The 20,132-nt window shown below is 31.0% G+C and overlaps 1 protein-coding gene across 3 annotated transcripts in view; it reads left to right on the top strand.

The window, feature by feature from the left end:
* LOC114343386 (high affinity cationic amino acid transporter 1) overlaps nucleotides 1-20,132 on the top strand; it is a 90,163-nt gene that overhangs the window by 29,824 nt on the left and 40,207 nt on the right. For all 3 annotated transcript variants that reach the window (XM_050648916.1, XM_050648915.1, XM_050648914.1), the window contains exons 4-6: nucleotides 5,551-5,706; nucleotides 10,999-11,103; nucleotides 15,577-15,857. In XM_050648916.1, the coding sequence (XP_050504873.1) occupies nucleotides 5,551-5,706; nucleotides 10,999-11,103; nucleotides 15,577-15,857 (542 nt within the window). The remainder of the gene's footprint in view (nucleotides 1-5,550; nucleotides 5,707-10,998; nucleotides 11,104-15,576; nucleotides 15,858-20,132) is intronic.

Genomic DNA, 20,132 nt, shown 5'->3' with positions numbered 1-20,132 from the left:
TTAGGAACAAATTCAAATTTTTATTTCCTTCGTCTACAAATACTCCATGATCAAAGTCGAAGAAACGATAGTATATAGAAGAGTCACATACAGGTCCAGCGATATTTAAACGGATCATAGCCAATACATGTATTTCGGCTCTAGGCGGTTGTCCAATAAAATATTTTCAAATAATTATTATATTATACAAGTACAATACCTCAGTCGACTGCTGGATTCTGAACTAAGCTACGTAAATGCAAAAGCCCGCCTACATTTACCATTTCATTCTGTTTTAAATCAACCGAACGAGTCTAGAGGTGGGCTAATTTACGATAGTGATATTTTATTCATTGTGATTTTTGTCTGTAACTGAATCAGTCATTGTGAAAACAATACATGTTCTTCTTCTTCTTCTTCAAGTCCGTCTCCTATCGGAGGTTGGAAATCATCACAGCTATTCTTATTTTACTGGCGGCTGCCCTAAATAGGTCGATGGAACTGCAGCCGAACCATTCCCTCAGATTTCTTAACCAAGATATTCTGCGCCTACCGATACTTCTCTTACCCCTGATTTTACCCTGAATGATCAGTCTCAGGCAGCGAGTATTTGTCACCTCTCATAACATGGCCAAAGTATTCAAGCTTTCTTCTTTTAACAGTAAGTACAACTTCACATCCTTTTCCGATCCGACGTAAAATTTCGGCATTCGTCACGTGGTCCACCCAAGATACACGTAGCATTCTACGGTAACACCACATCTCAAAAGCTTCAATGTTTTTAATGCTGCCCATCTTGATGGTCCATGACTCAACTCCGTATGATAAAGTGGAGAAGATATAACACTGCAGCATACGCACTCTCAGATCAAGATTTATGTCACGACTACAGAGAAATATTTTCATCTTGTTAAATGCTGATCTAGCTATTTCTATTCTTGCTCTTATTTCTTTTGTTTGATCGCCTGTATGATCCAGGCAAGCTCCAAGGTATTTATAGGAGGATACCCTTTCTATAACCGTGTTATTGACAACCAAATCAGTCCTGGCGTGTGGATCTTTTGTTATTACCATCCATTCAGTTTTTCTGAGGTTTAATGTAAGTCCGTAGCTGTTGCAGTAGTGGTTAGTGCGTTCCATCAGTCGTTGCAGATCTGTAAGATTGTCTGCTAATATCACTGTGTCGTCAGCGTATCTCAAATTATTGATTGTATTTCCGTTGATCACTACACCACAACTAACGTCCGACAGAGCTTCTTTAAATATGACTTCGCTATAAAAATTAAACAAAAGAGGAGACAGAATACACCCCTGTCTTACTCCTCTACATATTTTGATCTCCTCAGTCATTTCATCATCTACCTTGACTCGTGCTGTTTGATACATGTTACAATGTGTAAACTTTTAAGGAAACGTAAAAATATTTTCATTAATAGTTGGATATTGCGAGATAATACAATATTTTAAAAGTGAGCACGTAAAGGTTGGAATAAATTCATTTTCTCGAGAATGGACGATTTTGGTAAAAAATCCCAAAACAGGTCAATTTTTATTTTCAAATTGCGACTTTTTGACATATGTATCATACTGGTGACGTCACCCATCTGTACGTGATGACGTCATCTATAATTTTTTTAAATGAGAATAGGGTCGTGTGATATCTTATTTGCAAGGTAATTCAATTCTCTATTCAGTAATATAAACATTAACTAATTATTTATACAGGGTGTCCAAAAAATTTTTTTTTTAATTATGTAAATTTATTGACAAAAAGAAGAATTTGTGTAATATATTTAACTATGGATTAGACCACCAGATCAAAAATATATAAAGGGTGTTTGGTAAAGAATGGGCCATAGCTTAACATTAGATTCCTGAGGTTAAAATAGGTCGATTTAAGCTAACTTACCTTAGTACAAAAGTTGATAATAACCGAAATACAGGGTGTCAAAGTTTAACTGTTATTTTATTTTTTTTTTAATATTTCCTGACAGGCACGGGACAACAACACGAAATTTGGTAAGTGGTGCTGGTAATGTACACGACACGCTACTAAATTATGCTAAACAAACGTTTCTGGTTATTACCAGAGGCGTACGACGGGGGAACGCGAATGGTTAACCCTTCCCAAATTCTACGCCACTGGCACAATTGCTATTTTAGTGCAATTTTTTGATTCTCTAATACTTTCTATGTAAGGAACATGCTCTTCATTCGTAACGATAAATTCATTAGTTTTCGAGGTATTTGAAGCTAAAAACGAAGGAGCATAATACATTAATCAAAATAAGTGTGCCTTTTCACTTTTAACTTCAAATATCTCGAAAAGTAATGACTTTATCGTTACGAATGAAGAGTTTATTAAATGAAGTAAAGAAGAAGAGTACATATTATTTGCATAGAAAGTATTGGAGAATCTAAAAAATATGCTAAAATAGCAGTTACATCAGTGGCCTAGAATTTGGGAAGGGTCAACCATTCACTTTCCCCTGTTGTACGCCTCCGGTATTAACCACAAACGATTATTTAACATAATTTAGTAGGGTGTAGAGTACCTACACTTTCTGCAAGTACCATAAGGATATGTCAAATAGTTTTATAGTACTGGGCACACATAGTTCTTAAGAGGAAACAGTAGCGATCAACAGGTAGCAACAAACGCGTTCCAAAATTGCGGCTCTAATTTTGAATATTTGGTCGAGATATTTGGCACACATATTCGTAATATAATAAAGAATGGCGGTACAGAGCCCAATTTCAGAAATATGTTGGTATGTGGAAATTACTCTACAACTAAATAAAATATTGAAAAAAGGAGCCTGTACCGCCATTAAGAAAGACAAAAAAATACACTTTCTTCAAATAAACTTTTTTATCCCATGCCTAGATTTTGTGTAATCTTGGAACTACTAAAAATCGATTTTTTTATAACAAGAAATCGAACGTCACTGACTTGGCAACATTTCGCGCCTATGTGTATAAAAATTATTGTTTTTGATAGTATAAACGTCACTGTCAGTGTGGCAAATTACCGACGCACTGTTGCCTCACTTTTGAAAGTTCGCAGAACTTTCGCAATATTGGACCGCCTTTGTTGCCACCTGTTGATCGCTACTGTATCACCTTAAAGTTGTAAATAAAGAATAAATTATTAAAAAAAAGAATACTTTAAAATAATTTGACATATCCGTGTGATACTTGGCAGAAAGTGTAGGTACTGTACACAGTGTACACTCTACTAAATTATGTTAAATAATCGGTTCTGCCTACTACCAGAGGCGTACGACAGGGGAAACTGAATGGTTGACCCTTCCCAAATTCTACGCCACTGATAAAACGGCTATTTTAGCATAATTTTTAGATTCTCCAATACTTTTTATGCAAATAAAATACTCTTCATTCGTAACAATAAAGTAATTAATTTTCGAGATATTTGAAGTTATGAAAACACTTATTTTGATTAATGTATTATGCTCCTTCGTTTTTAACTTCAAATATCTCGAAAACTAATGGCTTTATCGTTACGAATAAAGAGTATGTTTTTTACATAGAAAGTATTTTAGAATCAAAAAATTGCCAGTGGCAAACCATCGACTGATAAAATTCCATTTTCAGCATTTTTTAACATCATAAGTTTGAGCTTTGAGACTTGAGTAAATTTTGTCAAAAAAATCTCAAAAATATAATTTTTTGAAAAATCTTAAAGTTTGACCCCTTATATCCCTGATGAGCACGGATGAAAAAATTTGAAGTTTGGCTGAATGTTAGCCCCTAGCAAGTAGAATAAGAAGTAAAAATTTGGAGTTGCAGACTTACGTCATATAGGAGTTACAGGCTTGAAAAAATGGTCGAAAATCAAAATGGTCAAAATTTGAGCGTTTGCGGGCAGGGTAATTAAAATTCAAATAAACTGCCTAATGAAATAAAAATTAATGTATTTTCACCAGATTTCACAATAAATACAAATTTATACCGGGTGGGCCAAAGAAAAGAGTCCACCTCGATATTTGGTAATAGTCACCTATTAGATTTTAAGGAAATGCCGAAATAGGTCCATTTTTATTTTTATTATATTGCAACTTTTTGGGATATGTTTCATACTACGTTACGTCATCCATCAGAGCGTGATGACGTAATCGATGATTTTTTTAAGTGGGAATAGGGTCTTGTGACAACTAAAAATACATTGTACTGCTGTCAGAAAATAGAAAAAATGTTTATTTCACAAATAAACATTTCTTTTCGCTTAAATTAAATCACAAACAGCCTCCCACCTACCTATTGACAGTTTGAACGTTTAATTTAAGCGAAAAGCAATGTTTATTTGCCAAATAATATTTTTTTCTATTTTATGATAGTAATAAAATGTATTTTGAGTTAAATAAATTACATACATTCTTCTTTTTCTGTCATTTAATTTAATTCATAAATTATTTTTGGCCATCCTGTATAAATAATTATCTTATTGTTTATACTACTGACCAGAGAATTGAACACTCTTTCAAATGAGATAACATACGACCCCTATTCCCATTAAAAAAATCATCGAATATGTCATCACGCCCAGATGGATGACGTCACTGACGATGACACGTCATGGAGACGTATGAAATATATATGTATAAAAAAATTGTAATTTCTTATCTAATTTAATCTTATAATCTAATAACTGTCAAATATCAAGCTGAACTCTTTTCTTTGGCCCACCCTGTATAAATTTGTATTCATTGTGAAATTTGGTGAACATAGATTAATTTTTATTTCATTAGACAGTTTATTTGAATTTTAATTACTCTGCCCGCAAACGCTCAAATTTTGACAATTTTGATTTTTGACCATTTTTTCAGGCCTGTAACTCCTATATGAGGTAAGTCTGCAACTCCAAATTTTTACACCTTATTCTACTTGCTAGGGGCTAACATTCAGCCAAATTTCAAATTTTTTCATCCGTGCCCATCAGAGATATAACGGGTCAAACTTTGATATTTCTCAAAAAATTACATTTTTGAGATTTTTTTTTGAAAAAATTTACTCAAGTCTCAAAGTTCAAACTCTTTTTATTTAAAGTATGTGCGTATGTCTTTTGCAGAAAAAAATACAAACCATTATCGGCTTGCCTTATGCTGTTAAAAAAATGCTGAAAATGGAATTTTATCAGTTTACCTTCTCAAATTTTCAGGTTCATTTAAGGCCTTAAGGGTAGTTTCAAATTAAATAATGCTATAGGCCGTTTTTTTAGAGCATACTTTTCTAAAAAGTTTGGTTTTTGATTTATTGTTCTAGGACAAACCTCAGTGAAAATATTGGCTAAAGAGCGAAGCCATGTTTTCCGTGAAAATAATCGATACGCTTTAACAAAAATGGCCGTCATCGGCAAACTAAATTTTTTAAAAATAAAATAAATGGAATTCTGTAGTCTCTATAGACTGAAGTTTAAAAGGTAGAAAAATAGAAAATATTAAAAATAATCAAGCAACCAACTTAATTTATATGGACCACTTGGCATGGATTGACCCGTGTATGATACAATAAAAATGAATGAGTTATATTGCAATTCTGTTTTTTTTTCAGGTTCAGCTAGCGTGGCAAGAGGGCTTTGTTTATATTTGGACACGTTATTGAACAATACGCTCGAGAATACGTTTAAGGAAATCGCACCCATAAATGTTTCTTTTATGTCAGAGTACTTCGATTTTATGGCTTTCGGAATATCAATTGTTTTAGCGAGTAAGTAATTTTTAATTTCTCTGTTCTTTCGCATTAGTTCAGGGAGATAAGGAAAAAATATCCTGTTGGTAACACAACCCCCTCCAGGCCGAATACAAATTGTTTGAGTAGTATGGACCTCTATAATAAGAACCTATATGTTTCCTGCAGCCGATTTTCTTCATATACAGGGTGAGTTTTTAGTGCGGGATCGGTCGATAACTCCATTATGGTATAAAATATCGAGAAAAGTTATTTAAAAAAAATGTAGGCAATGATATTCTCCACGCTTGGAAAATATGTCCATTTCTACAGGGTGATCAGTAACTGCGTGGTATATCAAACATATAATTTTTTAAATGGGACACCCTATATATTTTTTTATATTTATATTTCTCTCATAATTCTTGTTCATATAATATATGGTTTTGCATTACTATACAGAGTATTTAACAAGTTATGTTCATTTTTATTTCGAAATCACTATGAGATTAACACCCTGTATATAAAGAAGTAATTCGTAGACAATAATTTGTTTTATGTAATAAGATAAACAATATACTGTAGTTTTTAAATTAAGTCCAATTCACATCATTGACGAATATTTGTATACAGGGTGAACTACAAAACCAAATTACGATTTTCTCTATTTTTTTAAATGGATCACCCTATATTTTATTTTTCAACATTATTGTATTTAATATCCTCTTTCATTTTTATATAGCATTCCCTATATCTAAACTGATTACTTTCCGAGATATTTTTAGTTTTCTTCAAATTTCGGGAATACATTCAATTTTTCTAGTAGAAATAAGTTAGTATTGTGATAATTAAACAACATTATTTTTATTAGATAAATAACTAACACAACATATAAACCATAGCAATATGCAGTGAATACACCAATAAATGTGATATTAAGAAATTATCATATTTCCCTAATATACAAGAATCGTAAAATTCCTACAAAAAAAAACTTTGTATTGTATATGATAATATAACAAGATTATTTTTATTCAATAAATAACTTACATGAAACATAAATCAAAACAATATACAACTGATGTACCAGTTTTTAGATTGGTATATCAACAGCCAAGAATTTTTTAGTAGAACATTCATTTTTATAAGCACTTTTAAACTACAAAACAAAATTACGATTTTCTCAATTTTTTTTTAACAGATCACCCTATATTTTATTTTTTTTGAAATATTGTATTTATGATACTCTTTCGTTTTTATATAGCATCTCCTATACCTAAACTTATTAGTTTCTGAGATATTTTTAGTTTTCTTCATTTGCCAGGAATACATTCAATTCTTATAAATATAAATAACTTAACAAAAAAGTTTTATGTAATAATATAACAAATATTTTCATTCAATAAATAACTAACAAAAAGATAATAAACCATAACAAAATTTAATGAATGTACCAATTAATGTGATGTTAAGGATATAAGTCTAAAGTAAATGTTGAAAATAACCACTTTCAACGTCTATGCAATTTTGTAACCGATATTCAAATGACCGAGCCACATTTCTAACATTTTTGTAAGTCAATATTATTAAAAGCTTCTTTTATTCTATTTTTCATATCATCAAGCGTTGTTGGATGCTTCTGGTATACAAGGTTTTTTATATAGCCCCACTTCAAAAAATCAATTTTGGAAGAACTGGAGCACCGTCGTATAAAAACCTCAACTGTCAAAAGATGTGGACCAATCTCATAATCTCTAACAGTATCACCTTAAACATTTATAGATCACCTAGTTTGAGTGTTAACAAAGTAGGGATTTCTTGATGCATATTAATGAAATTTAATATGAAGATTATATTATTAATAACTGCGGGTCACAATCTGCAATTAGGAATGTGTTACTAAAAACTTCTTGACTTAGAATGCTGTTGATGTAATAATCTAAAAACTATTAAATTAGTTGTATATTGTTTCGATTTATGTTTTGTGTGAGTTGTTTATTAAATAAAAATAATCTTGTAATTTTATTATACACAATATACCTATATTTTTTTGTAGGAATTGTATGATTCTTGTATATTAGGGAAATATGATAATTCCTTAATATCACATTTATTGATACATTCATTGCATATTGCTATGGTTTATATTTTGTGTTAGTTATTTATTGAATAAAAATAATTTTGTTTAATTATCATTCAATACCAACTTATTTCTACTAGAAAAATTGAATGTATTCCCGAAATTTAAAGAAAACTAAAAATATCTCCGAAATTAATAAGTTTAAATATAGGGAATGCTATATAAAAATGAAAGAGTATAATAAATACAATATTTTTGAAAAATAAAATATAGGGTGATCCATTTAAAAAATAGAGAAAATCGTAATTTGGTTTTGTAGTTCACCCTGTATACAAACATTCGTCAATGATTTCAATTGGACTTAATTTAAAAACTACAATATATTGTTTATCTTACTACATAAAACAAATTATTGTCTATGAATTACTTCTTTATATACAGGGTGTTAATCTCATAGGGATTTCGAAATAAAAATGGTCATAACTTGTTAAATACTCTATATAGTAATGCAAAACCCTATATTATATGAACAAGAATTATGAGGGAAATATAAATATAAAATAATATATAGGGTGTCCCTTTTAAAAAATTATATGTTTGATATACCACGCTGTTATTGATCACCCTGTAGAAATGGACATATTTTCCAAGCGTGGAGAATATCATTGCCTACATTTTTTCTAAATAACTTTTTTCGGTAGTCTATACCGTAATGGAATTATCGACCGATCCCGCACTAAAAACTCACCCTGTATATACATAGTTATCAACAAATGAAAATCAAAAGACGGTAAATTTTCATTTTTTCGTCTATCAAAAAGTGAAGCATTTGAAACTAATTTAAGTGTAAAAAACTTATGAATCATATAAAAAACTTCAATATGGCGTTCTCTGAATATCTCTATTCTTATTTGTTGCTTAGAAAATTGCAAAATAAGTAATAAATTTTTAGTTTTTATAAATATTCATAACTTATTTAAAAATGAAGTTAGAACCTTCTTGTTACATGGAATGCTGAGACTTGTGGTGCTTAAATTATACTCAAAATTTCAAAGCGATTGTTTAAATAGTTTAATAGTTATTTATGATATAAGTGTTAAAAGTACACGTTTAAGGCAAGCATGTGAAAGTTTGCAGAATGAGCGAAGCGAATTCTGCAATTCACATGAGTGTCTTAAAAATGTACTTTTTAACACGTATATCGTACAATATTTTTTCTACAAACGTCTTATATATCAACAATTATAATTTATTCATTCTCAATTACAGGACAATATCTACAAAAACTTTTACTTGAACTTGACTGACATTCCATTTTTATATTTTTCTTGACATTACATCAAAACTGCCTATACTGTCAAAACGTAAATCATAACAACTATGAATAACATCTTACTTTTATTGTTGTATATTCTAACAAATTTTAATAGTTTTTTTCTACAAACGTGTTACAAATGCAATAATACAGTTTCAATTAAATTAAAAAAAAAACCTTTTAAACCACCTCTTTCAAATTGCTCAAGTTGTACTATTAATATTAAGAGTAAACAGTAGCGATCAACAGGTAGCAACAAAATATAACTTTGGGAGATAGTATCATAAACTTTGGCAACAGTGGTAATCTTTCACATTATCTAAGATTAATATTTTGACAATATCATAGTCGCGCTAAATGGAAGTAATAGAAAACGATTTTATTATTAATAAATAGATATTTATAAAAATAAACCAAAATGGGTGAAAATTTTATGTTAAGATAGGTATTTAGAAAGGTATTTGCATGAAATATCTAATAATAAAACAATAATAAATAATCATTTTTTGTTGTGAAGCGAAACAAATTTCGATTTTCGCATAATTTTGGCACGGTTTTTATCGTTTTTTTTTCTTGGAAGGTTTCACTTTATTTTTCGTTTGATTTACTTTTTCCATTCCTCCTAAAACTTTATATACTCGCATTAGAATTCGAAATATTTTTACGTAAAATACCTACCTACTATAACCTACCTAAAATATTTTTACCTACCTACATATAATTAAAACTCATAATTAACAACAATATATTCTTTCAAAGAGGCCAACAACTTATACAACAACAACAAATATATAATAAATTAACTATCAATAAACACTACTTTCCTATGAAACAACAAAAACTAATTCTTAAATTAACACACTACTGCACTGAACAGATATCGATAAAGATGACAGAACAGATTAGAGAAAATCTGACGCAGGTTTGTCAAAATGATAGTGATAATTTCTCTATGTTGCCTAATTAGTTGTTTAGTTATAATATGTTCGATTTCTTGTTAGAAATAAAAAATTTTAGTAGTTCCAAGATTACACAACGTACTAACATATTTCTGAAATTGGGCTCTGTACCGCCATTCTTTATTATATTATGAATATGTGTGCCAAATATCTCGACAAAATATTCAAAATTAGAGCCGCAATCTTGGAACGCGTTTGTTGCTACCTGTTGATCGCTACTGTAGCCTCTTAATGTTAATAAATGAAATATAAATATTTTGACGTTCCACAATTTGATAATTCACTTTTAACTGCAGTGCCTTAAAAATTTTAAAGCACTAGTGCTGTAAAGTAGCATTTTTAACGCTCCTATGGAGTGCTAAAAATTGCATTTTTAACACGGTTGTAGAAAAAAGTTATTTAATTTGTTTATCCCAAATGAATTTTTTTGCAACAGTATAAGTTAGAAAATGATAAAGTTACAGCAATACTACGGATAGTTTATGAAAGAAGAAGATTTATATTACTAATTTTATTTAAAACAAATGACAAAAAATAATTCCTAAAAATAAATCCTATCCAGGAGGATGTTTATCCCTGCCACATTTTTGCCACAATTTGGAGCAATTTTCCAAATTAAATACTTCGACTCACTTTTAAATGACCTTCAGATCCAGCAATTTTTTCCGATTTTCATAACAATTTACGATAAATTTCAATAATATAAAACACGTGCTCCCCTTACAAGTTTAAGAAAGCAACTGTCGAGTTGCATGTGCACATGTGAGGCGTCGCTCGGGCGCCGTGTTGTATTTCTTTATAAAATTTTATTTCTGTGATGATGATAAGAAATGTTTTTCCTTAAAAAAAACAAAAATCGAATTTTTGAAAATTTAGAAATAAGTCCGCTTATTTAGAACGAATGTGAATTTTTCTACTACAGATTTACCATATCTTTGTTATTTCTAGTAAAACTAAACATCATATTTTCTTTTTAGTTGCACTAGCATTTGGTTTGAAGGAAAGCAGCTTGGTTAACAATATTTTTACTTCATTGAACATAGGAATCGTACTATTTGTGATAATAGCAGGATCACTTAAAGGTAGGAAGAGATTATAGCACTATATCTACTTGGTTTTTTACCTATATACCGCATTATTGTGACGTCACTCTATAATATTTTATAAATTTGTCTTCTTTGAAAACTGTTTTATGTACAATTTAGTTTGTCTAGTCTAGAATAAAGATTATACAGCATGATGTGACGTCAACACTAATGTGACATGTTACTAAAGTAGAGTGGTAAATGACAGCACTCAGGATATACTAACTGATTCAGCTGAATTTGATACTATTCACTTCCGATACACATGCTCGAATTGGATGCAAACATGCAATTCAGTGAAAGGGCCTAGCCGGGTAAGATGGTGAAAAATGCCCCTAACTCGATTCGAATTCTATATAGGTCACCGCTTAGCACATATAGAGAAACTCACTTTCTGAAATTTTTAGCCCCCTAGGTGGTCACGTGACCCACCTAGAGCCTAAGTAGGCTTTTTATGTTTTTATTTTTTATCTCAACCGCATCGAGAGCTAGCGAAAAACTTTTAATAAAAGTAGGTTTCAAGAAGTTCTGTTCGAAAAAATAAGACGATTTCAAAATTTTAAATGAGTATAAAAAAATAACTAAGGCATTCGTTCTCACGAAAAAAATTTCTAACATGTATTTTTCCATAATCTATCATCATAGATTTTTTCAGATTTTTAAAATTGGTGAAACGTACTTTTAAAAATAAAAAACTGCATTTTTTCGCTTTTTTTCGCTTTTGATAGAATTTTATACAGGCTGTTTAAAAAAATGTAACACCGTCTATAGGATAGGTAAAAAATGAAGAACAATTGGGGTTTGCTTAATAAAAAATTTTTGTAATGCCATCCATTTTCAAGATACAGGGCGTTGAAGAAAACAAAATTTTACACATTTATTACGATTTTTTCCGAAACTACTGGCCACATTGTAATAAAATTTGGCAGGTTTTAAGAGGTAGTTATTGTGCATTTTTTGACATACAATTAAGAATTTTATATTAATCATTGGCGCCTATACGGGAAATGGTCTGAACTTTTTAAAGAAAAAAGATAGTACGCCTTCGTCCCATTTGTGACAAAAAACTATTTTCCCTTTTTTTCATACGACGCGCCGTGTTCACGCAAAAAGTAAAATATCTCGATACTTCCAAAGTATTGGAATTAAGTTTTTATATGGATGTACGAGTTACGAGTATTGAGACCGTGCAAGTTCGGAAAAGCGACACCTGGTTTCTATGCTCTGCAACTTTATTCGCACTTTTAATTATATTGGCCAATCATATGGTCCTGGTCCTGGTTGCTTGATAATTGTGAAGGCCATAGTCCAAAAAATAATAAGAAAAAATAAGATTCAGTTTATGTTATTAAAACGTAAACAATAGGGAACTTGCACATTTTTTTATTACATAATAATTTTCTGTTTTGTATAAAAGTGAGATTTTGAAAATTTCACGCTTCAAAAACTCATAATAACTTAGAAGTACAAATTTAAGTCTTCTGTATCTTAAAATAGTTCAAACAACCCGTGACATCACAGAATTTAACTATATGGTTCCGTTTATGGTTATATTTAGGGTATATTCTTCTTCTTCTTCTTTAGTTTATTGGCCTCCACCTACTTGGGTATTTGGCCAGCTCGTCGTCGCGTAATAAAGGAAAATATTTATATTCTAATGACATTTATCGTATGTCATTGTAATAATGTATACCAGTTTGTTGAGATTGGAGTTTGATACAGTTTTTGAAGGAAAGGAAAGAAGGTTTACTATGAAAAATAAAACCATTTTGTAAAAGTACATAGAAGTTTTCTATGAATAGTTCAAACGATCAAAAATACTTGTAACGTCACATAAGTGTATTTTCTCCTGACGTTTATAATGTCTAATTTAAAATTATATACAATTTTGTTTACGAATGTAAACATATAACCCCGTGACGTCACGGAACAAAACTTTTCTAAACGAAAGACAAACAAAACTTTTTTATCTTTGATACATGTTTTAAATTATGTTCTGTTGTGATTTATAACATTTTTTTCGAATTTAAAATTTTATGCAAGTTCCCTATTGTATGTAGTAAATAAAATTAGTTATTAAAATGCTGTACTGCAAGCAAAATACAATTAATTATATTTACCTTTATATAATAATTGCATATCATATCAATATTGTGGAGCAATATAGGTATAATTTTCCTTCTTAATGACAGTAGGAATGACAGTTTCAATTGACAATATGAATTATTTAAGAAAGTTGCAATATTTCTCCAAGTACTGCACACCGCGAATAATGCAGATGTATAGAAACTTACATAGAAGTTCGAATACTTTGTAAGGGTTAATGTTTTATTTCATGCATAAAAATGGCGCGTCGTATAAAAAAATGGGAAGATAGAGTTTTTGTCACAAATGGAACGAGGAATTCAAAAATGATTGCTAATTTGTAAAATGTCAGTGTCGTACTATCTTTTTTCTTTAAAAAGTTCAGACCATTACCCGTGTATGCGCGCCAATGATGAATATAAAATTCTTAGTTGTATGTCAAAAAATGCACAATAACTACCTCTTAAAACCTGCCAAATTTTATTACAATGTTGCCAGTAGTTTCGGCAAAATCGTAAAAATGTGTAAAATTTTGTTTTCTTCAACGCCCTATATCTTGAAAATGGATGGCATTACAAAAAATTTTTATTAAGCAAACCCCAATTGTTTTTCAGTTTTTATCTATCCTAGTAACTGTGTTACCTTTTTTTAAACACCATGTATAAAATTGTATCAAAAAGCGAAAAAAAAACCCAAAAATACGGTTTTTCACCCTGAAAAAATTCAGGGTGAAACATTATGCAAAAATACACGTTATAAATTTTTTATAGATAGATAGATAGATAGATAGCCATCGCGACAGTAAACTATGAAATGGACTGAAATCGGGGATATTTGACTATTTGCAGTTTTAGCTAATAATCGAAGAGAATTCCAAATGGGTACTTAAAAGAAAGGATTGCAGTTCGACATAATTACTTCCAGACGTTTTTAATTATAGGGAAAAATTGAAAATAATGCGTAGTTTCGGTATCAGTATACACATTCTTTCAACTAGACTAAACACAAAACTCATAGTATGGTATAACTAGATACAAACCCAGACATCCAAAATGAAAGTTATCCTCCAACACCAAATTGTTCTATATGGTCCACATAATGTTCAGAAAAAAGTCACACCATTTTGAGCGTCGGGTTTGGGGGGAGAGGGGGGGGGGGAGAAATCGATAAATTCGTAGTTTTTTACGTTTTTCGTCAATATTTCTAAAACTATGCGGTTTAGCATGAACAACCTTCTATAAAAAAAATGTTCTACATTAAATTTAAAACAAAAAAGATCCATACGTAGTTGTTATAAAATCAACGGTTCCAGAGTTACGGAGGGTGAAAGTGGAGGTTTTCGATACTTTTTATATTTTTTGGGCAATTTATAATATTATCACTGACGAAAGAAATTTTCTTTAACAGGATTGTGTTTGTAAATAAAATTTACTATTTCAGTGACCTATGGTATGTTAGTGATAAGCCCTTGAAGAAACGTCAACCTCACCACCCAAATTCATCATCAATTGCCCAAGAAATAAAAAAAGTATCGAAAACCTCCACTTTTCACCCTCCTTAACTGTGGAACCGTTGATTTTTTAATAATTATGTATAGGACCTTTTTTGTTTTAAATTTTACGTAAAACATTTTCGTATACAACATTGTTTACGCTAAAGCATAGTTTTAGAGATATTGATGAAAAACGCAAAAAAACTACTAATTTACCGACTTCTCCCCCATCTCCCCCCCCCCCCCACATGCTCAAAATTGTGTAACTTTTTACTGAACAATATGTGGACCATATAGAACAATTTGGTGTTGGAGGAAAACTTTAACTTTGGATGTCTGGGTTGTGCCTTCTTGGATCAATTATACTATACTATCTCCGTAACTTTGGAACCGTTCATTTTAGAAGGATTATGCATAGGACCTTTTTTATTTCAAATTTAATGTAGAACATTTTTGTATAGAAGGTTGTTCATGCTAAACCGAATAGTTTATAGAAAAACGTAAAAAACTAAGAATTTACCGATTTCTGCCCCCTCTCCCCCCCCCTCAAACCCGACACTCAAAATGGTGTGACTTTTTTCTGAACATTATATGGACCATATAGAACAATTTGGTGTTGGAGGATAACTTTCACTTTGGATGTCTGGGTTACGCCATTTTTGGATCAATTGTATCATACTATCAAGGAATATTGCAACTGTGTACAGATCTGACCAAATTTTAAAATTCAAGAAATGCCACAACCAGATGATTAGACAAGAAAAAATAGGCCTAGACAGGAAAAAGCCTAAGCATGGTGTCAAATTTTCGCTGAACCAACTAGAATATCCCTAGTGCCGTTCTTTATCCTTTACTTACTAATTATACAACGTTCTGTTTCTTTTATTTGGTAGCTGATTTCAAAAACTGGAACATACAACCGAGTAATACAACGAACGCAACAAACATTGGCGAGGGCGGCTTCTTTCCTTTCGGCCTGGAGGGAACCATCGCCGGAGCCGCCACCTGCTTCTACGGATTCATAGGATTCGATTGCATCGCCACCACCGGAGAAGAGGTTAGGAATCCGAGAAAAGCCATTCCTATCGCGATCATAGTGTCACTTGGCATCGTGTTCTTGGCTTACTTCGGTATTTCGACGATACTTACGTTGATGGTACCTTATTATCTGCAGGCAGGTGTATTTTAGTACCTCTTTTAGTAAGTCTTTATTTTACAGCACCATTCGAGGAAGATATATTTAACAAAATATACGAAACGATTTTGTTGGAAACTGGTTTCTTAACTAGTAAACAGTGTTTCCGATTAGCTCTTAGTTTTTATCAAAATTAAGGTGGTTTTATTTGTTAGAAAATTATCAAAGTGTATTATAGTATTATGTTATAATTATGTTATAATGTATTATGTAATAGTGTATTATATAGTGCTTAAAATAATTTTGGGATCAAACTATAAGTTAGACCAGTTTTTTTACTATTATTTAATCAACAAACAGTAAACAACGGTTATAAATACCAGTACTGAGGTAATTAAGTAGCTTAATTACTAATGAACCTGTCCAAGTATCAGAGATGTAATCAGGCAACATAGGCCCAATATGCAGGAAATTTCAGAGTAGAGAACTTCTGAACTTCAAAATTCTCAAGATGTCATTAATCCATCCAATCAATCAAAATTATATTCAACCGCTCTGAATCAACCTAACAAATTCCCAAGCAAAAACCAAGCCATTTTGTTAAATTCACTTCCAAATACTAAAATTGATGATTATTTAAATGCCATAGCAACTAAGGTCGATCCCAATAAAATTCTCGCCATTTCCAGGATTGTAAATGATCGTATTTGCATATATTTTACTACTGAAGAAACAGTCACCGAATTTTTAAGAACACATAATGGAACAATAGTAATCAATCAGGAACGTATCCAAGCCAGGAAGTTAATCACACCTGTCTGTGTGCGCATGCGCCCAGAATGTATAATAAAATTTTACTCTCAATCGCGCCTACAGACGTATAACTTCAAAAAAACTTCATAAAATGTCATCCAAATGAATTGCAAAACGATTCAAATAGATTCTAATACTTAAATTTTCATTTTCAGACATTTATTAACAACCATTACAGTTTAACTAAAATCCAAAATTAAAACTACTTTTTTTGAAGTTCTTAACCAAACATTGGCTTTATCCTGTCTTGTCATGTCACTCTCGTCATAATGAATGCCTATTTCCTACTTTCTCAATTGGTCTGTGCCTGGCATTGAACTGGCAAGTACCTAGCATTTTTTCGAGCAGAGAAACATGTTACCCTTTGAGCATATTGTATATAATTTAATCTATTAACATCGACTTGTAGTCACCATATTTTATTAAACAATACAATGTAAACTATATATTATGAGGTTACCACTTTAAATAGTGTGCTAGTTTCTCCACATGTTTTTCTTATTAACAGTCACAATTTTTACTTTTTGTTTTAATCTAACGTGGAAATACTTCATTCTAGGCACTGATGATGTTCTAATTTAGAACGAAAACGTTTTGCAATCCATTTGGATGACATTTTATGAAGTTTTTTAATAAACGATTTTATACCAATGTACAACTTGAAGTTTTACTTTTGTATGAGTTTTTAAACTATGGTATGCAGTAGGGTGGTTCAAAAAAAACTTTTTATTTCAGATCGCTATAGTGCGCAAAAGTTGCGATTGGTGTAGACTTGAAAAAAGCAATAATTATTATTTTTTTATTAATTTGTCTTCCGGTCGCGCAATGCCATCGAAGTTAGCAAAAATTGTGAAAAACCTTAATTTTTCATATATTTTTTTAACAGGCCAGATGATTTTAATTGCGTTCCTGTACCATGAATTAACTACTAAAAGTATGTAAAATCAGTATAAATGCACTTATTATACATTTGTTTCATATCTTCCGGTCGCGCAACATAATGTAAAATTAGTAGTTTTTGCAAAATTTCAAAGTTTGAGTGTTTGGTACAATTTAATCATACGACTTTTAGAGATGGTATAGTCATTGATTATAAATATTCCTCTAGATAGCTCACCTCTTGGTAACCGAAAGACGTATGAACAACTAGATGGCGCTACTCGAAAACCGTATCGATATTTCTCATTCCCTCTCTGACTTGCGAGGAGGTAGGAGTAGTGTCAGGGCCGAACTTACCCTATAGGTGTATTATCTGTGACAAGTGTTGTGACAAGTTATAGCAAAATTTAAAAAAAAAGGACTCACATTTTAGATAAAATGGCATCAAAAGATGGAACAAATAATAATATATCTTTCTTTAAATTTCCCCTGAAAGACGTAACCATTCTTTCACGGTTTTTGGTCTAAATTTTAAAGAACCGCTTGGATTGACATGAAATTTGGCATACGTATAGCTTACATGTCAAAGAGAAAAAGTGATATTGTGCCGATGTGTGCTTTTTTCCTGGGGTGACTTTCACCCCCTCTTTTGGGTGAAAAAATAGATGTCCAAAATAAGTCCGGAAATGGGTAAACTGACTAATTTTAAGTAACTTTTGTTCTATAGAGCTTTATTATTCTATTAGTTCTATTAGAGAATTATGACAGGTGATAAATATCAGTCTGATTTTTGCATGAGAGTGTAACCTCTGTTCGGAGAGTTTAAGTCTGTTCTGTCGGACAAAATAAATGTGCCGTTTTCGTGGTCTGACCGTTCCAAATTTTTAAGCTGTTCCACAATTAAAACTGCCCCAGTTCCAGTGTTCCCATATATCAAAGTTTGTCCGACTAGACACCCTTAAGCTATTAACAAATTTTCAGCTTGCTATTAATCAACTTTTTTTCATACGCGGTATCCAGACCTATAAGTATTTTGTCGAAAAAAACGTTCTTAGCAAAAATATAGCCTATAAAAAAGTAAAAAAAAAATTATGTACGCGTTAGGTCTCTGGATCTCGTAGAACCAGAGTTATAGCCAATGAAAAATAGATTCATATTCACCAAATTGCAAATAGAATATTTCGACGAGAAATATCCAAAAAATTAAGCACTTTTTGGGGAAAACCCATTATAACTTTTTTAAAGTGTTTAAAAAAAGCTTTATTTTTGTTTTTACAAAAGTTTCTAACATTAAATTTAAGAAAGTTACGCTCAAAATAAAGTTGGTCCCTTGTGTTTTTGCAAAAAAAAATCGGGAGGACCACCCCCTAATTAGCAACTTAAATTAAATTAATCGTCACCGCTCCAAAAATTATTTTACTTATGTTGTGTTTATATGATCTGTAAAGTAAAATTTTTAAAAATTTAAATTTTGAAAAATATGCTTTTTTTCAAAATAACTTAAAAATTGTTAGAGATACCAAAAATCTCGAAAAACAAAAATAGTCAGATTTGCTTTTCTGAATATCATGTATTTTTTTGTTTTTCTGTTAGACAAAAATTGATTAAGATTTGGTGTTTCTAAATTTGCATACATTCGTAATCAGTGACTCGTTCAACCCCTTTTAACTACAGCCCTTTCAATAATAAGGACTTTGAACCGATGAAACTTACAGATCATATAAACAATATATACACAAGTCAAGAAACTTGTGAAGTCGTAACGATTAAGTTCATTTAAGATGCTAATTAGGGGGTGATTTTCTCGATTTTTTTACCAAAACCAAAAGGGACTAACTTTATTTTGAGCGTAACTTGTTTAATTTTGATGCTAGAATTTTTTTTTTGTAAAACAAAAATGAAGATTTTTAAACACTTTAAATAAGTTGTAATGAGTTTTCCACGAAATGTGCTTCATTTTTGGTTATTTCACGTTAAAATATTCCATTTGGAATTTGACGAATATGAACCTACTTTTCATTAGCTATAACTCTGCTTCTACTAGGTGTAGAGACGTGATATATACACCATTTTTTTAAATTTTTTACAGGCTATATTTTTGCTAGGAATGTTTTTTCGACAAAATACTTACTACTTGAGTTATTTGCGAAAAACCGTCTAAAAGCGTGGTTATTTTGTTGAAAAAATGAACATAGTCACTGCCAAATAACTCGAAAAGTATTGACTTAGTGAAAAAACTCTATTGAACAAAAGTTACTTAAAATTAGCCAGTTTATCCATTTCCTTACTTTCTTTGGACGAATATTTTTTCACCCATAAGAGGGGGTGAAAACCACCCCCAGGGCAAAAGCACATATCGGCACAATATCACTTTTTTTTGACTTGTTAGCTATGTGTATGCCAAAGGACATCACACACATATACGTGCACACTTTTGTTAATATGCAGTTTTCACACAAAACTCGTTCACAATGGAGTCACAATGAAAAGGATTTAGCTCTGGTCATTTATTATAAGTCTCCTAGTTGTTAAAAATTTTTAATTAGATCTCTTAACTTTATCTTACCTTCACTAAAAACAATTCAAACTTGGTTGCGTGTCATAAAATTAAGAACTGGTTTA

This window comes from Diabrotica virgifera, chromosome 4, assembly GCF_917563875.1.
Source record: "Diabrotica virgifera virgifera chromosome 4, PGI_DIABVI_V3a".
In the NCBI taxonomy this organism is placed as follows: domain Eukaryota; kingdom Metazoa; phylum Arthropoda; class Insecta; order Coleoptera; family Chrysomelidae; genus Diabrotica; species Diabrotica virgifera.
Note: the sequence above shows the minus strand (reverse complement) of the source record. Positions and strands in the feature narration are given on the sequence as shown.